At 35.5% G+C, this 26,533-nt stretch overlaps 1 protein-coding gene and 1 long non-coding RNA gene across 3 annotated transcripts; both read right to left on the reverse strand.

Annotated features, from left to right (window-relative positions):
- Positions 1-5,551: 5,551 nt before the first annotated feature.
- On the reverse strand, positions 5,552-7,534 carry LOC122135833. Its single transcript, XR_006153687.1, has 2 exons — positions 6,399-7,534; positions 5,552-6,310 (listed from the first exon to the last, which is right to left on the reverse strand). It is a non-coding gene; the product is annotated as an uncharacterized LOC122135833 (long non-coding RNA).
- A 127-nt stretch (positions 7,535-7,661) lies between these two features.
- On the reverse strand, positions 7,662-25,875 carry LOC109047983 (transmembrane anterior posterior transformation protein 1 homolog). Of its 2 annotated transcripts, none has more exons than XM_042716187.1 (14): positions 25,637-25,875; positions 22,840-22,970; positions 22,428-22,546; positions 20,394-20,556; positions 20,180-20,315; positions 19,700-19,797; positions 17,594-17,663; positions 17,323-17,403; positions 17,127-17,212; positions 9,917-9,976; positions 9,623-9,691; positions 9,271-9,347; positions 8,264-8,430; positions 7,662-8,142 (listed from the first exon to the last, which is right to left on the reverse strand). In XM_042716187.1, the coding sequence occupies exons 1-14, from the start codon at positions 25,824-25,826 to the stop codon at positions 7,910-7,912; spliced, it is 1,680 nt and encodes a 559-aa protein (XP_042572121.1). In that variant the 5' UTR covers positions 25,827-25,875; the 3' UTR covers positions 7,662-7,909. The 2 variants fall into 2 exon arrangements, with proteins under 2 accessions (XP_042572121.1, XP_042572120.1); XM_042716186.1 differs by having other exon boundaries at positions 17,127-17,236; positions 25,637-25,874.
- Positions 25,876-26,533: the final 658 nt, after the last annotated feature.

A 26,533-nucleotide genomic window follows, 5' to 3' on the forward strand; every position in this document is an offset into this window, starting at 1 on the left:
GCTCTTTAAAGGAAAATCACGTCAAGCCATTTCAAAGTACTGTATGTCATTCCTTTCCTCTATGAAAGAAGCCGAAAAGACGGCATTTTACACAATAGGCTACAGATACAATTCCAAACTGACAATACTTTCATTAACTGCAAATATGAGCAGTTTTGTATGCTTCTAACTTTGGACACTGTTTTCTTCTAAAGGGTTGATTTTTTTTATTAAAACTCAGATTTTAGTTTATATGAACAGATTTCAACTTGTAATTTGGTATGGTCACAGTCAGAACTCTTTTTCCATGTTTTATCATGCATTTTTTTTTCTGGTTTATTTATTTGGAACAAATTTAAATTAATTGTAAAAGCATCATAACTTGATGAATGCACTGGTTGATCATAATTTCATAGATGAATTAGATTTTAAACATCATATCACATGTATATAACGTATATATTTATGGCGTTTTACATCTTAGAACAGTAGGCAAAGTGGGTGAGAAAGAGGGGGGTGGGATCGGGAAAGGTCCGAAAGCCGGGACTCGAACTCGAGATGCCTGAAGGGCACTTCATGTTGGCGCGCTGCCAACAAGTCCTTTTTGTATTAGATTCTTTTTCCCCCTACTTTTATTCTATTCTTTATTCTGCTTTTATAGAAATTAGACAAATATGAAGGCATTGTTCTATTTATGAAATATTTTATGTTCTTCACAAAATATTTTAATTTCTTAGACCTACTGTGGTTATCAAACTCAACAGGCAAAGAATGATGATAACTTATGATAACTGGTCACAACTTTAGAGCAATAGAAAGTTTAACTATCAGTCGTTGTTTGCAAAAAATGCATTTTCATGCAGTCAGAAAGTCAAATGAGTGGAAAAGCAGCTACTCTGGACTCTGCCATGACTGCCAAGACACTAGCTGATGGTCTTCTTCACTGAAATGTCCCACAGCTACATTTGGAACAGCTGAAAAGCCTCTGTGCCTCTGTGTGTGCATGGACATGAATACCAACAAACAGGGACAGAGAGTGAGAGAAAGACAGACAGAGAAAGAAAGAGGCCACAGTTTGTATTATGTCAGTCAGCACAACCGAAATCGACATGCACATCTCAGAGAAACAGAAAGAGAGAGAGAAAAAAGAGCTTTCAAAGTGTATCATAGAGCACATTGAAGTTAATTGCTCAGTAAAACGGAAAAATAATAATTAAATTCTTTTGGTCCTTTTTTTTTTGTGATCAACTTTTTTATTGTTTTTACTTCAACAAAACAACATCCATTCAAACAAACCAAACAAGGAAGGGGGAGCAACAGACACATCAATAATTTTACAATCTAAAAAAAAAAAAAAAACCTCTTTATGGTCATTTTTTTTGGAATTTCAAAAATTTTGTAAGAGATTTTTTGAGATGAATATTTGGTTTAGTCTTTTTTTTTGATGCTGTTGTACTGTACCTTTACAAGTCTCTATTTTAAGGAGGCTGTGAATCCAAAATGTTTTTGCACACGTGCAGAGTAAACCAATTTTGTATTATTTTCTTCTTTGCAGCTGTAAAACTAGCAAACAACATTCTCTTCTTTAATGAACTACAGGAGTTAGAATCCTCACTGAAAAGACATAAACATGGATTAGACATATAATCAAGTTGTAGTAAAAAAGATAAAACAGAATTCACATGGGGTCCGTTGTTTTATTATAATTTTATGTTTTTAGGTCTTGTGGATGATAGTACCTGATGATACAGTGTTCAAGATATGGCAATTATAGGTCGACTGCAGTTTCATTTTAAAACTCTTGTAAGGAGTTATATATGCTCTATGGATGACATTGAAATGAAGTTAAGATTAGATTAGACCACACCCTCTCCCGGTCAACTGATAAATCAAAATCTGTTAATTCACAATTCCATATATGTTTAATAGAAAGAGGCTTTGTGTGATCAGTAAGTTTACTATATATTAGAGAAAAAGATGGCCGACCAGAGGGTGGTGTGATCCAATCCCACATACATGTAGGATGAGAAGAAATGGGGGATGCCCAGGGAAAATTCTTCTGGTCTTTATCCGTAAACACAGCTGGTTCATTGTTTTTAAACTGTAGCTCTTATCTAAAAAATAAAAAAAAAAAGAGATTATTTTAATATTTAATATTATTTATCATACCCTGAGATGATAAAAATTCAACTACAGTCGCATGTATTTTTGGTAATTATAACATACATTTGAAATTATATAGTTTATAGTTTTATAAAAGTCAAAATACAGTTCAAACCTGGATATACTGTACAGTACAATGTCTTAGAATTTTTAAATACCTTAAGAAACATTGTAGCATGCATTCATTCAAGCATGCTGCTATGAAAGCTAAAAAATAGTAAATATAAACTAATTAGTAAATATATATATATATATATATATATATGTTTTTTCTCTAACTTGGCATTAGAGAGCCTTCTAGAGATTTTGTACAGCCTAAGTATTTGAGATTTCTAATCCAGTTTTAAATAGACTTGTCTCATAGTGGTATTCATTCATTCTGTGATCTAATTTTACACACATTCCAAGTCAAAATCTCAATCGGTTTAGTGTTTAGATCTCTATGGTTTTAGCACAGATCAGTTTAGTGTTACATAATCTTTAGGCAACTATTTTAGGCCTGGGGTCACAGAGGATGGATTTAATTTGGTCCTAGACAACTCCATCACCTCATGCATTCGCCACCACTCAAACCAGAATGTGACGGACGGTTCTAGTGACTGTTAGGATCTGCACAAATTTAACCTATATTTTAGAGGACAGTTAAAAGAATATTCAATTTAAAATCTAAAGAGACATACAGTGAAAATTGTACCAGTAAATAATAGGTTCTCAGTGTTTCTTTTTCATTTGAATCACTAAAGCTTTGTTGAGAAAGCATTCTGTTGGTCTAAGTGGCTGTGCAACCAGGCATTCTACTAAAAATATGTGCAAAAAATGAGAACTTCATGAGGTCTCTGTACCTTCTTGCTTTATAAGTACGAGTGTTTGAACAATGCTTTCAGGACATCACCTGAGCATGTGACGTTTACAGGTGTCCTGCCATATAAAAGAAAAAAGAAAAAAGGAAAAGAAAATCTTATTGTTAGTTGTGTTAGATGTTTCATGATGTGTTGTGTTAGTGGCATTATGTATCAATGGTGACCATTCAAAAATGGGACAAAGTACTTTTCAAGTTTTTTATCCAAAGTTTGGATGCCTGTAACTCCAGAAGTAAAAGATATCCTGCCCTTTTAGATATTGGATCTTAACAAATTTATTTTGGCATCTTAATTTTTAAGGTTCTGTATGGTTAAGTTCCAGAGATATTAGTTTTGGTGTGTGTGTCAAGCCAAGTCAAGTCACCTTTATTTATATAGCGCTTTTAACAATACAGATTGAATTCATCATTCATCATCCAGCTCAGTTTAAATAGTATCTGTGCAATCAAGTCAATGATATCACTGGAAACGAAATGTCCCCGACTAAGCAAGTCAGAGGCGACAGCGGCAAGGAACCAAAAATCCATCGGATTGACAGAATGGAGAAAAAACCCTGGGAGAAAAACAAGTCTCAGTCAGGGGGGCAATTTCTAGGCTGCAGCAAAGTCACATTGTGCGGAGGACTCAACTGGTTCCTGTGGTCTTGTACCAGTGGCCGTCTGAGACAAGATCTTTAAAGGGAATCTGGGGCTCATCTAGTTGTCCTGGTCTCCGCTGACTTAGAGGTCTTCTCTAGGTGCTGATCCACCATCTGGTCTGGATACGTACTGGATCCGGGTGACTGCAGTGACCATCTGATCTGGATACAGACTGGATCTGGTGGTTACGGTGACCTCGGAATAAGAGAGAAACAGACTAATATTAGCGTAGATGCCATTCTTCTAACGATGTAGCAAGTACATCGGGTGTAATGGGAAGGGTTCCCAGCCTAAAAATCCTTTAACGGATTTGAATATTAGAAATGTGTTAGTGTGTTATGTGTAAACCAGGTTAAAGAGATGGGTCTTCTGCCTCCCAAACAATGTTAGGTAGGTTATTCCAGAGTTTGGGTGCTAAATAGGAAAAGGATCTGCCGCCCGCAGTTGATTTTGATATTCTGTATTATCAAATTGCCAGAGCTTTGAGAACGCAGCGGACGTGTAGGACTGTAATCTAACAAGAGCTCATTCAAATACTGAGGTGCTAAACCATTCAGGGTTTTAGAAGTAATAAGCAGGATTTTAAATTCTATATGATGTTTAATAGGAAGCCAGTGCAGTGATGACAGAACTGGGCTAATATGGTCATACTTCTTGGTTCTAGTAAGAACTCTAGCTGCTGCACTGTGGACCAGCTGGAGTTTGTTTTTTTAAGCGTGCAGAACAACCACCCAATAAAGCATTACAATAATCTAACCCTGAGGTCATAAACGCATGGATAAACATTTCTGTATTTGCCATTGAGAGCATAGGTCGTAATTTAGATATATTTTTGAGATGGAAAAATGCAGTTTTACAAATGCTAGAAACGTGGCTTTCGAAGTAAAGATTGTTATTAAATAGCACACCTAGGTTCCTAACTGATGACGAAAAATTGACAGAGCAGCCATCAAGTCTTAGACAGTGTTCTAGGTTATTACATGCAGAGTTTTTAGGTCCTATAATTAACACCTCTGTTTTTTTTCAGAATTTAGCAGTAAGAACTTACTTGTCATCCAGTTTTTTATATTGACTATGCATTCTGTTAGTTTTTCAAATTGGTATGTTTCGCCGGACCGTGAAGAAATATAGAGCTGAGTAACATCAGCATAACAGTGAAAGCTAACACCATGTTTCCTGATGATATCTCCGTACACGCGCGCGCGCACACACACATATATACATTTCTGGAGTTACAGGCATGCAAACTTCAAAAAAAAAAAAAAACACCTTGAAAAGTGCTTTGTCCCATTTTTGAATGGTCAACATTGGCACATACAGTAATGCAACAAAGATTACTAAAGTCAACTGATTTAACTAATAGACCTTCCCATCTCTGTGCAAAAATAACATAATGATTCTGCAATCTTTTCCTCTCTACAAAATAGTGGATACATGTTTGTTTTTATTCAGAAAAAATATTGACAAAATCAAAAATTTGAGTTTTGAAGTTGAACTATTTGAAGTTTTTGAAATTCGGTTGATTTGACATATACAGTATGATGCGAATATTACACAAGTTTATATGTATCTTAATATTTATGTTATTTTTTTTTTTTATTATATGTATATGACAAATGTATATGAAAAAAAAAAAAAAAAAAAATATATGTAATCAAAACTGTAAAACTGTAAAAAATATATACTGTATATATATATATATATATATATATATATATATATATATGTATATATATATATGTATATATATATATATATATTATATATATATATATATATATATATATATATATATATATATATATATATATATATATATATATATATTATATAATATTGTAGTAAATCATATGTTTTCATAATTTTAGGGAGGTGAGCAATGGAACATTATAAAAATTAACATCTGGTGTCTTATGAAACAATAAAGGAAAAATGTATATTAGGGATCCACTCTAAACAAATAACAACAAATTTACAAAACAACAAAACTTTAATTAACACAACACCCTGAATCCTCACCCCAATTCTGTCTCTGAAACATCCCATACAAGAGATTTGACCATCATTCCTCTTTAGTTTCTACGGGGAAAAAGTTTGTAAGAACCTTGGATGCTGAAGCCGATCTGGGTACAAAAAACAAAGAAAAAACAACAAACTGATATTGACCAGTGAGAAAAAAAAAGAAAAACAGCAGTGAAGTCCAGCAGTATGGAAATAACTTGAATGGTTGGTTTTTTTTTTTTTTTTTTTTTTTTTAATTAATGGATTTAAGTATGAATTAGAAAGGTTCTGTCCAGCAAAATCATATCCAGTCCATATCCAGTGCAGTCAAGCTTTAGCCTTATTTCAATAGTCCAAAGGTGACTGAACCTACGGGAATGCACAGGCAGTTACATTTAAAACCACAACAAAGCCAAACATTTGCTTATAATGGTCTCTTTCTTTCAAAAATAAGCAGAAGTATTTCTAATATCAGTTTTTCAAATGCAAAAACAATAAGAAATGCTCTTTGATATCATTTTGGCAGTTTAAGTCTAGTGAATGCTTCTGAAGAGGTTTTGAAAAGTGTGATTCAGAGTTTGCATTAGTGTGGTAACTGAGGGTAAACAATTCCTTGGCATAGTTGATATTTTCACTTAATAAATTTCTAAACCATAAAATTAAATCAACCTTTTGTTTTTGAAAAACTGAGCACCTTGCACAATATGCCGAATTTCGACATGCTGACTTGAGTGTAAATTCTCAGATTGAATGCCACCTTAATGATATCACAAAGCAAAGCAATTACAGCCACACATTTGTAATACAAGACATACAAATTCCAAAATCAGTCAAAATGAAAAAAAATAAAATACAAAATAAAAATAAAAAAATAAACAAAAATACAAAACATTTTGCCATTACTGAGAAAAAGAAACTTAAATTCTATCCTCCCGTATTACTAAGAAACATTAGTGGATCACAAAAAAAAAAATATTTTTAAGACAGTGTGGTCTATGTTAAGCAAATGTATAAAACATTATTGTCTATGATGAAAAAGCACTCCAATAAGTTCTAAAAGCACTTTCATGAGGCATTATTACTAATCATGGGCTTTCACAAAAGTCACTGTTAACTGATAAGTTGGTTATTATGAAGCTCGTTGTTATTAGCTTACATTACTGGATTCTGATGCTTATTGACTTGTAAAAACTGTTTATTTGGGGTCAACATGCCTTTTTTTAAATACACCCAAGATATGAGCAAAATGTTGTATATTCAACTTTGCTTTGGTCAAGATTCTGACTTTTGGAATGTTGGTAATTGACTATTTAGCATCTGCTCCCAACATCAGCACCAATGTACGATTGTTCATCTCATATGCTAGGGGGAATAGCATATGCACAATAAGAGCTTGCAGGGAAAAAAAACAGTCTTTCCATCCTCAAAGGGAAAATCTGGCAAATCACGTTTTGATACTGTACTTCAGTTTTCTGATTTTTCTTGTAAAAATCTATGATCCTTTCATTAAGATGCCGACTTATAAAGCAATTCAATCAATCCACATATCACAAGCATGTGTTTCATCACAGTATCACAATGGGCTTTTAAAAGGTCATTATCTAAAATGATGCAAAAAACATTATTTTTTGTCACTGGAAACCCTGCATTTTTACTCTCTTAAAAATATAAATAAAATAGTGATACGGTATTTTAGCCTGTTGTCTGCTTTCACTCAAAGATACAATCTGCGGAACACATCTGTTATTGCATTTCAGTACTGACTGACAATGAACATAGTAATATTTCAAACTAAAAGTCTTTTGAGGGGAAGGGAAGAAAAAAACAACAACTAAGAATTACTATTCTTCCACAAATGCATGGAATCTTCCGAGTATGTAATTTAGGAAAACAATAAGTAATGTATGGAATCTAAGAATTTTGGATGCCCCCTTTGAAAGGTAAGTACAGTGACCATCAAATGTATGGAATCTTCCGAGTATGTAATTTAGGAAAACAATCAATCCCAGACCAAGATCTTCGTGGAAACGTCACTGGGTGGATTCCAATTGGTTAAAACGGTGTGCGTTGGTGTGATTCTCTGTGTATAAGTGTGTTTAAGTCTTAAATAAATTAGGTGCATCGCTTATTAATAAATATCCTGCAGTTTCTCGCTGTCCCATTCCAACGAACTCAGGTTCAAATGTCAAACAAATCAAGCTGGCAGAGAAGGCGGGCATTTCAGTGCATACCTGACATCACTCTTAAACTTGAAGGTGCGCGCTAATGTCAGTCGATACGGTTACCGCAGATAGTAAAGCGGTCAATCTCCAGCAAGTCTTTTTTGGGCGCTCCGTGTTTAAGTTCGGTATCGTCCTGAATAAGGCTTTTCTCTTCTGATTCATCTGGCGTGGTGAGAAACTGATCTGATTCGCTGGTGGGGATCTGAGGGGCGGGGCATTCATCCCTTTGGGTGGGTTGAGTGGTGACTGATGCAGACATGCCCTCCTCCGCTGGCTCACCTTTAGAGGGGTATGGACACAATGGGTTAGTGAGAACAAAACCTTGACTCTGCAAACTATTTTCTGTCTATTACCAGGCCTCTCTCTATTATGTGGGTCAGAAGATGTGCATGTGTGTTACCTGGTGGTTCACGTGTATGTTTGGTACGGTGGGTTCTGCTGGACCCTCTGCTGGGAGCTGCAGAGGGGGGATTTTGAAACAGCTTCTCCTCCATATTTGCCTCTTTCACATACATACAGGATTTCCCCAACAACACAATACTGTTCAGCACCTTTAGGGTGATCATACTGAATAAACACACACAAACACTCAGGCTCAGCACAACATTCAGACCATATACACCACTGGTCAAATTTTTTGAAAAAGGATTCTTATGTTCAACAAAGCTATATTGAAACAGTTATATTTCAAAATATTAACTGTTTTCTATTTTGATTTATTCTAAAATGGAATTTATTCCTGTCATGCCAAAGCTGAATTTTCAGCAGCCATTACTTTAGTACTCTCAAAAAACAAAAAACCGAACAAAAAAAAAAACATTTAGCATTAATATTCCAGTTGGAAATGGTTGTGCTGCTTAATGAAGCGTGGAAATAGTTTCTTTTGATGAAAAAAAGTTTGAAGGACTTTATTTATTTATTTATTTATTTGAAACAGAAATCATTTCCAACATTATAAATGTCTTTACTGTCATTTTTATTTATTTAAATCTAGCCCTGCTGAGTAAAGTATACATTTTTTAAAGAAAAATCACAGCAATGCCAAACTTTTGAAAATAAAAAAGTTGGTCATACTTTATTTTAAGGTCTAATTCTCGCCATTAACAAACCATTAACTACAACTTTTGCCTCATACTCATAATTTGCTGGTTTTTAATAGTTGGTAAAGTAGTTGTTAGGTATTGGGTAGAATTAGGGATGTGGAATATGGTCATGCAGAATATGTGCTTTATAAGTACCAGTAAAGCACGAATTCTGAGTTTGGGTCACCATACTTGGCTGTATGTCATGTCACTTTTTTTATTTTTTTTAAACAGCCAATTAATTATAGGCATGCTAATAAGCAACTGGTTAAAAGTTTGAAAATGGTCCCTATACTAAAGTTTATTAAAAAATGTGAACTCATACCCCAGGTAGAAGAGCACAACACAAACAATGGACAGAGAGCCCTGGATCTTCACCGAGCTGGTCACCACCCGGATCAACTGTCAATCACATACTACATGAGTATAACTGTTATACCACGTTACTACACATCACAGTTCCTTCATGGTAAATGGCTTTTAGCTAGTGTAAATAAATGTCAGCTGTCAGTCTAGCAGTCACTTTATGTGTTAAACAGAACAGTAATGCATGTTAACAAGAGCAAAATGACAAATTGCTAATTATTCCAAACAATGGATTTCTGTTTCTGCTTTTACTTTGTTCTGTATGACAGATTAAGTATTGTGATTATTATAAAATTAAGGAGGGAGGTTACCAGTAGAGCAAGAGGAAGAGGAATGAAGCCCATCCGCCTAGACACACTGTCACTGTAGTCTGTGTATGCCTGGAAAACACACACAAATATCAGCATCTTATTAATAAAGCTGGACAAAAGGCTCTTCAAATTAAGTCAATGTAATTAGAACCATGAACAATAGACAAGCCATTTGTTGAAATCATTTTGATACATAATTTGACATTTTGACATAAATGTTCAGACGATTATTGTTTTATTATTGATTCTTGCTTCAAAAGGATTTCTGATATGCTAAAATGAACATGCACTTACGTTCTTCTGTCTGCTGCTGACCAGATCAAATGCCAAGCTCGCTCTGTATTCACTATAGACCTGCACACACACATAGTTAAAAGTAATAATGACTTGCAGTTCAGTAATTCAAGAGTCAAATATTAAATTAGTTAACTAAAAGATTCAGTGAAAGATTCATTAGAATGAGTCCATCAAAAAAACTCAAGAGTCTTTTCGAATAATTCATTAAAGGGGTCATATGATGCTGCTAAAAATATGTTTTTGTGTGTATTTGGTGTAATGCAATATTTTTATGCGGTTTAAGGTTCAAAAAACACATTATTTTCCATATAATGTACATTATAGTTTCTCTGTGCCCCGCCTTCTGAAACGCATTGATTTTTACAAAGCTTATTGGTCTGAAAAGCAAGGTGTGCTCTGATTGGCCAGCTATTCAGTGCGTTGTGATTGGCCGAATGCCTCAAGCGTTTGACGGAAATGTTACGCCCCTTAACATATACTATGCCGTCTCACAGGCCAGCAGCATGAGACTCAGTCCAGCTGCTCTGCTCGTGCACATCCCATCATCGGTTCTCTTTTAGCAGTTCAGTCAATGTACAGCTAGGAGTAACTGAATAACTCGAGATATTGGTTTATTTTGCATCAGAGGGAGTGTAAGGCACGTTTATAAACCGAATAACTTATTTGTGGATTAGTGCGTACTGGAGACGCGAACCGTTTCAAACAATTCAGATAGATTTGGTGAACTGGTTCGGTTCACTAAGAAGATCCGGTTAAATAGAAAGATTCGTTCGCAATCTGGACATCACTAGACGAGACGAAACAAATAAAACCCATTACAAACAAGGCATTTGTTGCATCCAGTGGGGACATAATTACTGATTATAATGACTTGTACTGTGTTTTTACGCGTTACGTATCGCACTGCGTAAACATAAAACCATGTGTGCATTTGTGATCTGAGAAACAACAAGCCTTCTCTACTGCTCAAAACTCACATTTGAATCATCATTTATAGAAACAGCTGTTGTGCCTCAGAAACATTGCAGGCTACAGGTTCAGGAAACAGTCCTCATACTTCATAAAATGTGCAGCACACATCGGAATATTTGGTTTAGACTGTTCTGGAACAGTGTTGAAATAAACTTGAACCACTGATTTCTAGTTACTTCCTCTTTTGGAAGGCCAAACAAAGTTTCACTTAAACGAAACACACAGCGACTCCACAACATGGCAGCTGGGCCAACAGAGAGAATAAAGTTATGCCTTCTTTCGCTGCGTGAGCATTTGGGCGGCGTTATGCAAATCTTCCCACATAGTGATGTAGAGATGTGGGGGCGTGTTAGAATGAGCCGTTTTTGTTGGGTGTGGTTGACTGTTAATTATTATAAAGAATATCTTTTTGATTTGAGACTTTAGTCTTTGCAACTTTACAGATCTTCTTTATGCACCAAGAGCTTGTAACACTCCAAAGAGAAAGGAAAAATTGAAATCGCATTATATGACCCCTTTAAAGAGCCAGTTCATAAGAGTCATTCATGTAACAGACTACTCAGATTGCGCTGTATGTTTGTAGTCCTGGCCCTTTTAGCTCATGATATTCAATTCAGACTGTAAACTCACATGGTGGTGCAGAAAACACTTATCTTATAATAAATAATCTTTTCTTCACTATCTAACACCTGACTAACTGACACCTGACTAACTGACAGACTGACAAAGTTAATTAATGTCAGAGAGGTCGGGCAGCTTTGCATAACCACGTTGTTGTATTGGCCATTGGCTGTTGTAGGACAAACAGATTCACAATACCTCCCTGTCTCTTCACTTTTAATAGTCTCTGAATTAAACTTTAGTAGCAAAAATATGTTTAAAAAAAATAGATGCATTCACACCGGAAGGCATTTACACCTGGTCTTTTCACAATCGGATAGCTATCTTAAGTGACCAGATGTAAACAGGCTCTAAGAACAAAGTAAATGTGTGACAGAACAGCTTTAGACATAACCTCTGCCATAAAAAACTAGCTCTCCTATACTGACAGTACTTGAGATGATAGCAAAGAAACACCCAGATTGTAAAATCTGGCAAAAGTATTCAGCAAACAGACAGTCCACTTGCCCATGCCCAAGAGAAAGCCATACCTTGTGTGGAGAGGGCTCAAACCCCTAAAGGATATTTAGAGCTTTGAGAGCTGTAAGATGGGAGCTATCACATCAACAATCCAGTGAGACAGTCTCAGCTTTAAAACAGGCTGGCCTTTAGTGTGGTTGCCAAAGCACACAAAAAGCTGCTCTAAAGGGCCTAGAGTGCTCAAAATAAACACGCAATGCGCATACAGTACATAGTAACTGCAAAAATAGTATCTCCTGTGGCTGGCTCTTTTGGAGTGAGAACAAACAAAGTTATAACCTGGGCTCTGAATAGCATTAAGAGCACCTTTATTTACCTCTGCAGTCACCTGGGCCAAACTGTATGCAGGATTCATGAACTGATAAAGGGTGCATGTCCCCAACTCACTTATACCTGATGCGAGGGCAAGTAAGAGAACTTTCTTAAGGGAGAGCGTGTTTAAGGTAGCAGACTGAAGTGACTCGAATGGAGGGCCTGTTAGATCTTTCAGGACCAGAGCTAGATCCCAAGTTGGTACCATGGAACGGTAGGCAGGATTCAGCTTCTTGCACTTTTCAAGAATTTGATCACCAAAACATTCTTATCGGACGATTATCAATTTCATCATGAAAAGTTATAGCTATAGTGGTTACACACATTTTAAGCATAGAAGCATGGCCACCATCTACCTGCTCTTGTAGAAAAGACAGAATAACTGATAATGGACCATTCACAGGGTCTGCTTCACGCAAGCTCTTGAAGACTCTCCATTTATGGGCATAGAAGCACCTCATAGAAGGGGTACTCAACATGTACTCAACATGCATTGCAGAAGTGCATCTGATACTGGTGTGCTCTACTGAATTGCCAAAAATGCAAATTCGACAACTCTGTGTAAGAGTGCCAGATTGAGCCCCCCGCTTGTGATAGAAGATCTCTCAGTGAAACAGCCCAAAAGAATAGATTCCTTCTTCTCCCTGATCTTGCACACTACTTGATGTAAGAATTTCACTGGTGGGAATTCATACTTAAGGTCTATGCACACTGAGTCAAAAAAATTTGTATGCTTTTTTTTTCATATGCATCATCCTAAAAATTTGTCACGCATAGAAACCTTACACACTGAGTCCGATGCATATTAATTAATCAGTCACGAAAAAATTCGCAAAACAATACAAAATGCAGCCTTCAAGCAGTGCAAATGATTTCTTTTGTCCTCTCTTTTCTTAAAAAGAAAAAAAGAAAGAGGAAATATTGGGTCCATCTAATGTTGAGATTGCATAGAGAGGAAGGAGAGTTCCACCTCATCAAGGAGCTGTGGCATTATCCCGAGCGATTCAAAGTTTACTCCAGGATTTTGATGCTTTGGTAGCAATACTAGAGCCACATATGTAACAGAAGAGATTTTGTTTCTTTGGTCCAATTAAAAAAAGAAAGAGGAAATATTGGGTCCATCTAATACGGAGATCATGTAGAGAGGAAGGAGAGTTCCACCTCATCAAGGAGCTGTGGGATTATCCCAAGCAATTTTGATGCCTTGGTAGCAATACTAGAGCCACATATTTAAAAGAAGACCACCAGTTTCCATGAACCAATTGTTCCTGAACAGAGACTGGCAGTATGTCTATGGTATGGACACACACACACCAAACTGTGGCATCGGAAAGGTGCACACAAGGCATTGAAACCAGCATACCATTTTGGCTTTTGTTTCTTCAGTGGTTGTCAAAGTTGTCAAAACACCTCTAAAAATGCTTGCTACGGATGCAAAAAATCAAATCAGTGTGCAATGACCTTTAGAGTTGACTGCGTGAAGGAGAATAACAGCAGACATGAGTGTTCTCTGTTGATGCTAAAAAAAAAAATGATATTCCATATCAGATCCACTTCTAAAAATGTATTCTCCACTCCTCGAGGTCTATCCTCCTGCCCTTGACAGCATCGCAAAGGGCTCCCCAGCCCATGCTTGATGCATCCATCATGATAGATATTTCATCTGAATATCTCTCCCATTATCACACCCAGTTCTCACAGAGCTGTGGTTTTCCAGGGAGATCTAACATTCAAGCATTCACGTGTCACAAAGTTGCACAATAGACCCGTTTACCAAGCATGAAATGTGACACAGGTTTTTAGCCAGTGCTGCAGCGGCCACATAAGAAAAAGGCCTAGATGACATACTGTTGAGGCTGCAGCCATCAGCCCTAGCTGTGGAACAGCTTAAACACAAAGACCTTTTTTACTCATCATCACCAGCAAAAATGTCATGCAGCATCTTCCTAAACTGTGTTTATTTCAAATAGAATTCTTTTGTTAAATTACAAAAGTCACTATTGATCAATTTCATTGTAAGAATTACAGAACCTCAGACACTTTGATTTTCTGAGACATACAATAGACACACAGTGCATTAACATACAGACATCTGTTCCCACATCTCACTGAGAGAAAATGCAGGAAAATGCCTCTCACATATGCACTGGTTCCTCCTCATCCCCTTCCTTCCCCTCACCCATCCTTCCCTTCACCCAGCTCACTCAGAACTGTCAATAGCAGAATATAATGTTCTACATGAATGCAAGTGATATTTACAGTCATGTTTGGTGTCATTTTAATTGTCTCAGGGCGACTGGTACAATGGTCTCAATCTTACAAAAGTAGACTAAAAGATAATAAAGATCCTAAGAGTTAAGAGATATTTTGCTTACTGTAATGAGAGTGCCCTCTTTCAGGATTTTCAATGTAAATTACCTTCTGTTCCCACTGAGTTGTAAACCGGGGTCTAGGACCTGAGTTACTCTGAAATTATTTTCTCAAGTAGATTAAGTGAAGGCATATGTTTCCGCAAATCTGCGTCCAGGGTTAAGTGCATACTAGATCTCAGATTAGATGGAGCATGGGGCACATCAGGTGAGATTCTAGATTTCTGACTAACTGCTTGAATTTAGCTAAGTTGTACTCAGTTGCATTAACTATGGGGGGGGGGGGGGGGGTGGCTAGATATAGTACTGGTCATAACCGGTGGTTATTGTCTCAGCTTTAATTAAGTTGTACGTAGTTATATTAACTATTGGGGCTAGATAAAAATACTATTGAAATATTAACATAATTCATAGTACTAGCATAACCGCTGATTATTGTTTGAGTTTTATTCAAGTTGTATGTAGTTATTTTAACTATTGTGGCTAGATAAAAATACTATTGAAATATTAACATATTTCATGGTACTAGCATAAACGCAGATTATTGTCTCGGCTTTAGTTAAGTTGTACGTAGTTATATAACTGTCAGGGGCTAGACAAAGTGTTCTAGCATAACCACTGATTATTGTTTTGAGCTTTAACTAAGTTGTACATGGGTAACTGTAGGGGACTAAACAGAAATACTATTTAAAGAATGGTAAGCACGGGCGACCTATCAAATAGTATTAGTCATAACCTCTGGCTAATGATCAGACTGGCGAGTTTGAGATTGTGGGGTTCACGTAATGTTAGAACGGCCGACTTGAGGCACGCTGAGCGACATAGATTCCTAATGAAAGAGCAAATATAAAGTATAGTGTTAACTAGAATAATCAAATGTCAGAAGAATAATTAGAGACAGACAAACAACCAATTTGCCTTTCAACCTAAATTCAAGGTCATACTAAAATGGAGTCAGATAAGATAATAAAATGGAATCAGATTTGAGTTTAACTTAAATTGAATAACTCTGCACGCTGAAAAGACCAAACACACAAGAAACCTTCAGCCAGCACTCGATTCCTCCATTGGACCAAGTGCGTGGACCTTACATTACGCACCCTTGCTAAACGTCTTTAAAAATAAAGAATCTAACTGAGCTCAAACATTTAAACAGTAGTGTACTTAATGACAATTAGAGTTTGGTAGAAATTCTGGTTCTTAATTAAACTAATTATAATAATTTAATAAACAATTTCTTTAACATTAATAGGCATATTGAATATGGTAAGCATATAATTGCTAGAAATTATTAAAAAAAAAAATGCTAGTGTCCACCTCTAGGAAAGATACTATACGAGAGAGAAATGTGTGCATGTGAGTGCTGTGACACTAATCTTCCTGCCTAAACTAAGCAGATCTGTCTCTAATCCCTGCCAGTAACTCCTCTTTCTGTCGTTACATATCTCTCTACCCCCCATCCACAGTGTATTTTGCCTGCTCTGCCCCTATTTTTTTTTTTTCATCTTTTCCCTCTCTTTTGCCTCTTTCAGAACCATATTTAAGGACCGTTTTGTTTGAAGTGTCACTTATCTTTCATCTTATGAGTATGTCAACAGTAGAGGTGCCCTGCAGTGGACAGAATGTGTGAAACTATCCCCACTGCTAAAGAGAGTTCCACTGCTGGCTCTGTGTGTGCTGATAGATTTGGGTCAGTGGATCTGTCAGGGTTATCCAAGACACTGAGAGCGGTGCTGATTTTCAGACACACTCCCAAAGGAAACCTGTCTCTCTTTGTAAAGACTTCCTCTTGACTGGGATTGTTTTTTTGTTTTTTTTAGACAGAAAGAACATTCCAGAATGGGGAAGCCCTTTGGTTTACAGTAAATAGGTCATGTCATAGTTCTCAAGCTGTTTTTCTTAGCTTAGCTTACAAACCTTCCCTTTAAACTAAGTCCACAATCACTACTGCATTCAAGTTAAAGGATTTAATTTTTAGTTCATTCAGTGTTGTTCATATTTAGTTCATATTTGAACTAAATTTGTCTCAATATCTTAACAGAAAATGTCTAGCTCAGACAGGAAGTAGTGTGTATTTTTTAACTTTTAGGTTTTGTTATTTAATTTTATATTATTAAATATTATTATTTATGTTATTTAATTTTGTTTAATATTACACAAAAAAATCTAGATACTAATAGAAATAGAAAACAGTTCTTTTAAACTGTAATAATATTTCCCACTATTACAGTATTTAGTATTTTTTGATGATCAATATGCTAAACTTTTGATCAGTAGTGTAAATTAAACTACAAAATTTCAACATTTTGGTGAAGCTAATAGTACTGGTACAATACATATTATGGTAGTTTGTTACTGAAATATTGTAGCTACAATACTACCTTTTGAAGAATACAACAATAACTTGAACTCACATCTGCTGTAATGTCATTAAACTTTGTGATGAAGGCATGTTTGACAACATCCACTGCTATCTCTGAGGCGATCACCATACAAACATCTGGAAACAATACCCATAGATGATCTATAACCAATAAACAATGATTAATACACACATCAATGTCATGTATATGCACAAACTCGGAAATGAGTCAGTTGTTAACTGAATACCTGGATTCCAGGAGAACTGCTCCATGTTTCTGAGACAGACGATTAGTAAGAGTGTGTAGTTTGTAAATCTTTCTTTAATGTCTATAGTGAGAAAGACAGAAAGGAAGAGTGAGACAATTCATCAGAGACAATTTGAGACAAACATGTTTTCATTAACTATATATATATATATATATCAGAGACAATTTGAGACAAACATGTTTTCATTAACTATATATATATATATATAATATGTATGTATATGTATGTATATATATATATATGGACCTACCACTGTTGGACATTTGGAAGAGGTTGTTTTTCTCAAATTTCTTGAATACACTTCCTTTGATCTCAACAAACTATATAGAGAAAAAAACAACACATCAATATAACCCCACAAAAGCAGGCATGAAAGTGTGTGTTCCTTCATTTAAGGTAATATACAGCAACGAAGTCATTATTTGTTTTGTTTTTTTGTTTTTTTGGTGTTTTGGTGCGTTTGGATTTGTTGATTGGTTCATTTGGTCTTGGTCAAATTAGATAATGTTATGATATGTGGGGTTTTTTAGCAGTGAGGGGTCGGCTTGAATGACGTATATATCATGACGGAATTCACTGAACACCCCAAACAAAAAGTGTGTTAGACTCAGGCATTCCCCACCATTTGTTTAAAAATAAATTGAAAGGGGACCTATTATACAAAATTCATTCATTCTTTCACATGTTGTTTGGACATTAATGTGTGTTGACAGTGTGTGTATTTTTTTCTTAATCCCCATAAGTAATAAGCATTGTCTCCCAACGACCTGTTTTTCAGCATTGCTGCTAATGTGACGTCACATCAGTTACAGGCCCAGCCCACGAAAGTTGACAGACACTGCTGTTTTAACATAGAACCACCCTGAGCGAGTTCACAGGGAGTTGTATACAGTCCGCCATTGCTGCCCTGACGAGAATGTCTCCCAAGCGTTTTAGGTGTTATGTAGTTGGATGTGTTTTTTATAATGTCTGTCTTTGTTTACTTGAGAAATCTGAGCCACTGAAGACAAGATGGATTCATTTTGTTTTTGAAGAAAATGCTCCCTCAACTCTACCAAAATATGTTTATGTCTACACGAATCATTTACACCGGACTGCTTTGTGAATGAGGGTCAGTATAAAGCAGGTTTTACACAAAAGTTGCTCCTTAAGCATGGAAACTGTTTGTGATCCATCTAAACCTCCAGAAGAAGCAAGTATTACTCGTTAGTTTTCCAAATTGTCTTTCTGAAAGAGCTTCTTGGCACTCTGTAAGGCTAATGTTGTTAAAGCTACCATTGTCTGTCTGTTTTCACTGACGCTGCCTTCATGTGCTACCAGAATGATCGTGAATAGGAAAGTGGGTGTTAAAATTGCATACAAAAAAAGCAATGTGAAGTTGACTGCTGGAATTAGTTGAGCTCATAATCACAGGTGGGGCTTATAAAGTTTGTAATAGCATGCGATGGCGCCATGAGTTATTTTTTTTATCGCGCCATGGTCCTGTCTGTGTAATTCATAAAGTGCATTTTTTTTTGCACAGTACAATCAGATGGCTGACTTTTAAATCAAGTGCATTTTCTGTAAAGGTAACAGGCGTGTACTAATAGTGGAGTGTTTATTTGTAAAGGCTAGCACCGGTATTGCGGGAGCCTGAGCTCTTGAAGCTCCGCCCTCTTCCCCGGAGCACCAACTCATTTGCATTTAAAGGAAAAGACACGAAAACGGCTCGTTTTGGCTCATACCATAAAAGTGCCCATTTTAACAAGCTATAAAAATTAAAACTTCACATACACACTCTGGGGACATCAGAGACTTATATTAGTTCTCGTTTTAAGTCAAACACATTTAATGCCATCTGCTGGACTAAATGTGCTCATTCTTGCGTGTACATGATATAATTTTTTTTTACCACCTGCAAACTCTCAAGGAGCTCAGAAAAGGCACTTTACCTCATCGCTGCTCCACTTTTGCCCTCTGCTCATTTTGTTTTGGTTACACCGTGTCGTCAAATCATGTCGCATAACATCGCATCTTGTCATTACTTCCTGTTTTTGGTTTGTTTAGAAGTATTTGGTCCGTGTTGCATTCATATTCAATTCAAAGCGCACCAGAGTTAATTTGGAAGCGGACCGAGACCCATCTTTTTAGTGGTCTCAGTCCGCTTGTTTGGTGTGGACCAGGGTTCAGATGGCAGCGTTCACACTTAAAGGAACCGCACTAACAGAGCAAACACACCAGGGTTTGTTTTAATCAAACCAAACATGACAAGTGTGAACGCACCCTAAGATGCAGAAATTAAGATCATTTGTAGTGTATTTAATTTAATTTAACCAAATAAACAATGTTACTGTCAAGGTAGTTTGCTTGTACTCACATTATTAGACATCATAATGGTGAGTAGTGACTTGTTGTGTGAATTGAAAGCCACGTTCAGAGTGGTGGCCTGGACCATAATCAGAATGGCATGTAGAACTGGATTATTAATTAAGGAAAAATATTACCCATGACTGATTGTAATACATCAAATATGACACAAAACTTGAATTTAAATTAAATAATAAAACAATTAATAAATGCAACTGCGCAGTTTCAGTGTAGTTAAATAGATTTCATGCAGAACTTGAAGCTGTAGAGTTTAAGTAACAAAATCTTTAGTTTTGTATTTATCAGTGTATTCATTTTTAGTATTAATTTTACTCACACGTTATATTTAATATATGCAAAAATATTATAAATTATCATTTTATTTCTTTAAATTCTTAGTTTGAATATTTAATTATTCAAATCTATATAAAACGATCTTTATTTACATCTGACTATTTGGCATTTGAAACAAAGCAAGTGTGAAGGATACAGACGTAGAGAACAGCCATGAAGAAATGTGGGATGACTCCTATATGAGCTCTTTTTCTCTCTTTAGGTTCAGTGGCAGTCCAGTACAAAGCATCCAGAATATCCTGACCGAAAGATGAAAACAAGCGATCTGCCACCTAGAGGAGAAACAGAGAATGTTCATTCAAATAGCTGTTAATATAATAGCAACAAATGTGAGTGTTGTGATACTGTACCTCCAGCATGTTGTAGATGATGTAGAGTTTTATGACAGACTGACCCCGGATCAGGTGGTACATCATGGAGTAATCCACATAATGCATCATGAAATAACACAGAACCATGATGAAACCCTTCAGAACATCACACACCTGAGCAGGCTGCAATATACGAGATCCACTGCACACACACACACACACACACACACATTCAGAAAATCACAAATATACGAGATCAAACACACACACAAACGAGAAAAAAAGATCTTCAGGTTAAATTGGCTCCATAGACATTACACAATGAAAGAGTAACTGATTATAATCACAAAGCAGTTCTTCTATTAGTTAGATCTTCTTCCACACACAGCCACTGGGTTAGTGATCTTGTGTCACACACTCAGTGGCACATGCATCATGCTAGAAAAGATCAGCAGTGTAAATGTACCCAAACACATACACAGCATTTAAATATTTTGTATATTTAAACTGAAATATTTAATTTATTCTAAACTATATAATAATTTGATGCAAGTAATTCAAATATAATTAAAATATTTACAAAGTGGAATTATTTTCTCTAACAACAATACCATTACAAGCTTTACTAAATGATAAAGTAATAAATATGAAACAATTCATGATTGAGTGTTTTGGTATGACACATAATTATTTACATAAATATGCTGAAATCACAAAATGCCATTAGAAAGTCTAAGAGCAGTAATCCATTGGATTACTGACAAGAACAATATAACAAGCTTTACATTCACAGGCTCAAGAACTGGATTTAGATAGCTATTTGCACCGAAATAGCTGTCAAAAATGCTGATTTAATTATGGCGAAGTGCCTGGCGGGTAGAGCATATGCACTGGTATTTTTGTATAAATGACCTGAACTCTTTAAAAATAAATACATAAATAAATAAAAATACAATGTTATAAAACATTCCTATTTTAAATAAATGCTGTACTTTTGAACGTTCTATTGTCATGGTTTCCACAAAAAAATTGGCAGAACTATTGATAATAAAAAATGTTTCTTGAGCACCAAATCTTTAGAGCATTAGAACAGCTTTATATTTCAAAAAATAATAAAAAAATTTTTTTAATGTTTTGAAATACAAAAATTATATTAGTTTGTAATTTAGCATTCTGTTTTTACTGTATTTTTTAATCAAATAAATGCAGCCTTGGTGAGAATGAGAGTACCTTATTAAGAAAAAATCTAAAATCTTATTATACTACTAAGTGCTTGCTACTAAACAAAATACACACTGTGTTAGTATTTACACTTGGGTGCTAACAGTATGTACAACTAATTACTCTAACTGTAAATAGAATCTACATTCCTTTAAACATAATTGGCTTCTGCCAATTATATTTTGTACAAGAAATGATGTATAATTCATTAGGTATTGTAATGCATGCACTGAATGCAATTTACTGAAGTTTCATTATCAGATGTTATTTATGACATACTGCATTATTATTTATTGCATTAAGTATTGTTTCTCCTCCTATCACAGCATTCGCTTGTTGAACGTAACCACACTGCCATCCTGTGACCGATCATGCAAGTACACCCTGAACACTGAAAGAAGAACAGGAGAATTCTGGGAATGATCTCAGATGATTTTAGTACTCCAGGGAGAAATCAAAGCACAACAGTGCAAAATTAGACAGCTATGGCAACTGAAGACTAGTGTGTGTGTGTATGAATGTGTGTTTGAACACAGCCGCTGCAATCATACCAGCATGGGTGTGTGTGCTTAAAGCAGCTGCAGTCGTTTTTTCTGCATACCTGCTCTTTTTGCAGTAGGGGCATATACTAGCCCTGCAGGCAGAAGAATATACAGTGAACAGCAGCTACACCTATATGCACAATCATTCTGGGCTTAAGGGTGTGTGGGTGGGTGTTTGTATGTAATAACACTGAAAGAAAAAGTTGGACAGCTCAGATGTTTCAACCTGTTAAGATTATCAGAATATTATGAAAGTACTACTTTTGGGAATATTCCTCCACGTAAATCCTGAGAATAGCGTGTGTATTACCTGAGGCCACAGCAGGGCAGTGTCAGCAGTCTGATCAGGGCCAGCAGCACTCTGAGGGGCAGCAGAGTGAACACGTACAGAAACACATCCAGACACAGGAAAAACCCAAACATCATCAGCTACAGAGAAAAAAAAGAGAGATCAGTCATGCCCTGGTCCTGCATGTGGTATGTGGTACAACTTACTTCAAAGGCTCCAAAATTACTAAAAAAGCACCACTTGCCAAACTGAACTATCCATTTAAGAACGCTGACACACATACAGTACATACATGTATCATTGTTTTTGCATTTCTGTTTGGTGGCAGATAAATCAAACATCAGGTTTAATGCACAGAGTAATTAAGGATACTGTACAGAAAAGATGAGTGCATGTAAGTGTGTATTATGGACTATGCATTTGTGTTTGGTACCTTCTCCAGTTCTTTTGGAATACGCAGGCAGGTATAGACCCTCTCTCTCCGCTCAGTGTATTTGGCCTCGTTGTGTTCCAGAAAATATCCTCTAGTCAACTCAGCACTAATAAACCTTACAAGAGAGAGATCTGCACACAAATAAACACACACATGAATGTGTAGTCCAACACAATGAAACCATTTTACTCATTATTTAGCACTATCCTGTAAACACAGAAATGTAAAGGATGGAAGCTCAAAACCCGTGTGTGTGAGAAAAAAAAGAGGTTGAATAAACGAGTGTACCAGCATTAACTGCTGCTCATTTCTTTCATATGCATACAGCAAATAAACATGTACCATTATAAAATACAGAGAGTTACAGTGGTAACCTAAAGTGGGTTTCAGAAGTCTCCTCTTGTGAAAATGCTGTAATAAATACTTATTTAGAATTTAGTTTTCCAATATAAGATACTTTAAATTTTAGATCATTTGCCAATTGAAACAAGCAAATTAGCAAAATACTTTGAACTGTTCTCTATTTTAAAACTTTGCCTGTTTTAATTTTTATATGTTTATTTAGTGCTCATGATGTTTGTATTCTACCAGCAAAATAATTACGTGTTTTAAATGACACTTTTCTTTTACAATCTGCAATAATGTAGAAAGGTCAAAACAAAGCAAAACAAAAAATAAAATGGGTGTTCATTTAAATAATTCATCATTCTTTATTTTACATTTTTCAAAACTTTATTTAAAGGTCAAATTTTAATTTTTAGATTTTCTAGATCATTGTACAAACCTAAAAACTAATTTAAGCAACCTTTTCACAAAGGCCCAATGAGCAAATTGTCTTTGCATTATGTTTATAATATTAAAGCAGTAAAAGCTTTGACTAGGAACACAGTTGACACAGCTGTTATGTACACACTGGTAACACACTTGATTTACAGCAGAGCAGAGATCAGTGGATGTTCTATTTAAGCAGAACAGAAAGTACTGGACTGTTTTTAGGGCATGTTTATGTTGACCTAAGGCCAAATGTGTTGTGATAAGAGCAAGACAGATGAACAGCACACATCGTGAATGAGTTCTGTGGCCAACACACACATTACTTTCTATTTTTAACAGCATTATAGAAGGATAAACTTGAGGATGAACAGACTAAATGGGAAAACAAACACAGAGAGTGGACAGAAAGAGTGAGAGAAATAAAGAGATAACAGCTTCTCTTGTGTGTGTAAGTGTCTTATAACTGGGTTGTATGACAAAGTGACTAAATGTATCATCCAATGAACATGTCTTCATGACAACCTTTAATAGCTTGAGACAAGTAACCCTTAGCAAAAGTAAAAAAAAAAAATACTAAGAAAAGAGGCTCTCGGTTTCATACATTATGTCTATTTAAAATGAGGTAGCTTGGATAAACTGACAGCCAAAACCCCTTTCTGGCAAAAAATAAATAAATAATAATAAATTAATATTAATATAAAAAATAATATTTTTTTATATAATAATAATAAAAATAACACACACACACACACACACATTATTATATATATATATTATATATATATATATATATATATATATATATATATATATATATATATATTAACTTGAAAGTATTTTTATTAACTTGAAGATTTTAAGTTAATATTAAAATTATATAATTATCAGCTTTTCATTTATTTACAACACCCTAGCCTGCAGTTCCCTCATGAATCCCAGCGGTTTGCAAACCCCAGTTTAATTATATCTATAATTACTCTTTTGACCCAACTCAACTATATCATAAAACCTGTCCCTGACCTTTATTGTTTGCTACCTAAATAGCAGCAACAGTGTTCTGCAATACAACATTAACACAATATGTACATTGCACCTAATATATTTTATTTTATTTTATTTAATTTTTATTTTATTTTATTTTATTTTATTTCACAATATGTACATTGCACCTAATATATTTTATTTTATTTTATTTATGTGTATGACATAAGTACATAGCAGTAAAAGACACCTAATATAAAGAGTAACCCACATTTTTTTCCCTGCAGGAACCATGCTTTATACTAAACTGCATTAATAACCCATTAACATACCAGTGATTCATGCACATTCATAAATGAATATGATATCTCTAAATATGCATGTTAAACATGATCTGTAATCATTGCATTGCAATGTTAATAATTAAGAGTTACAGTTCCTAAGCAGCTTCGTGTAAACAGATCTGACACACCAGCTTTATTCTCACTTATAATACTAGCAATTTTATTAAATTAATATAATACACAATATTCTTTCATTTGTTGAATAAACGCGACTGCAAACTTATAATGATGGTGATGACTTCAGGAAACAAGTTGATGTAGCTCTGGTCTTTATTTACATCTTGACGCTTCTAAAGATAGTCTCATTATACAGGAGGCTGAATGTGTCACATGAGCCACACTGGTATTTATGGTACCTTAAGTAACCCGAGAGATGCTGAACTATCTGATCTTGATAAAGATGAATAAGCTGTAGAGACTGATGATGCTTCAGACAGTACTGATGCATTGAGCTCTATGTGTCTGTCTGTATTTAAACGAGCATGGTAGTGAGCTGCCCACCTAACCAGCTGTCTAGACAGCACGTATGGGCATCATAACACACACGTTATGATGGTCTTGGAAAGCAGTGTTTGATATAAACGTTAGAACGCTCCAGAATACTATCTGTTTATGTCTGCCCATACGTGTTGTCTAGACAGCTCACTAGGTTTAAAACAGTGTTTGCAGCGCACAGAGCCGCTGTCTGTCACTCTTACCTGACACATTGCTCTTTCTCTCTTTGCATTGCGCCTTCCTCTCGTAAAATCCCAGAGTTTCCGTAAGGTCGGACGCAGCGGCTTGTTTCTCCGTCTTTTTGACGCCACTGAAGAGTCGTTTCTCCCTCTCCTTATCCTCATTTTCAGTATCGTTTTCGTCCACAAGACCAGCCGCTATTGAGTCCGCCATCTTCCCCGCAGACACAACATTCAGGCGTCACGGCAAACGTCACTAAAGATGACTACAATTCCCATAATGCAGCTGGTAAATATCCCACACATGCAAGCAACCCCTCTAAAATATGTTTAATGATTTTATTCTTCTTATATGTGTTTTGACAGTTCTTAAGTGATAGAAACATTAAGAAATATAGAAACATTAAAATATGGTCATTCTCACACAACAACAAAAAGAACAGAATGCAACGCACACTCGAGCACAGATGATCGAAACAGCCAGAACAGAAAAAGAACTTCTCATCGTCAAAATAAGAATACATAATATAATAGAAATTCACAAATGTTAATGTAAATGAAAATGATGTCATTGTTTATTCACCCTCACCTCGTTCTGAATCTATGTGACTTTCTTTTGAGAAATGTCCCAATATTTTGTTTGTTTGTTTTTGGAAGTCAGTGGTCACCAATACTTTTTGCTTACATTTCTCAAATATATTTTTTTATGTTACAGAAGAACGTCATACGTTTGGAACAACACAGGGATGAATAAATGACAGAATTTTCATTTTTAAATGAACTATCATCCAGTGAAGTTGCACCACGTTTCTTTGACCACTAGAGGGGGAAAAAGATTCAGAGATTATTTTCGCATTAACATCATGGAGTTGAACGTAACATAGGCCTACAGCTTTACAATTTATTTATTTAGATTATAAC

This window comes from Cyprinus carpio, chromosome B1 (assembly GCF_018340385.1).
Source record: "Cyprinus carpio isolate SPL01 chromosome B1, ASM1834038v1, whole genome shotgun sequence".
NCBI classification, from domain to species: domain Eukaryota; kingdom Metazoa; phylum Chordata; class Actinopteri; order Cypriniformes; family Cyprinidae; genus Cyprinus; species Cyprinus carpio.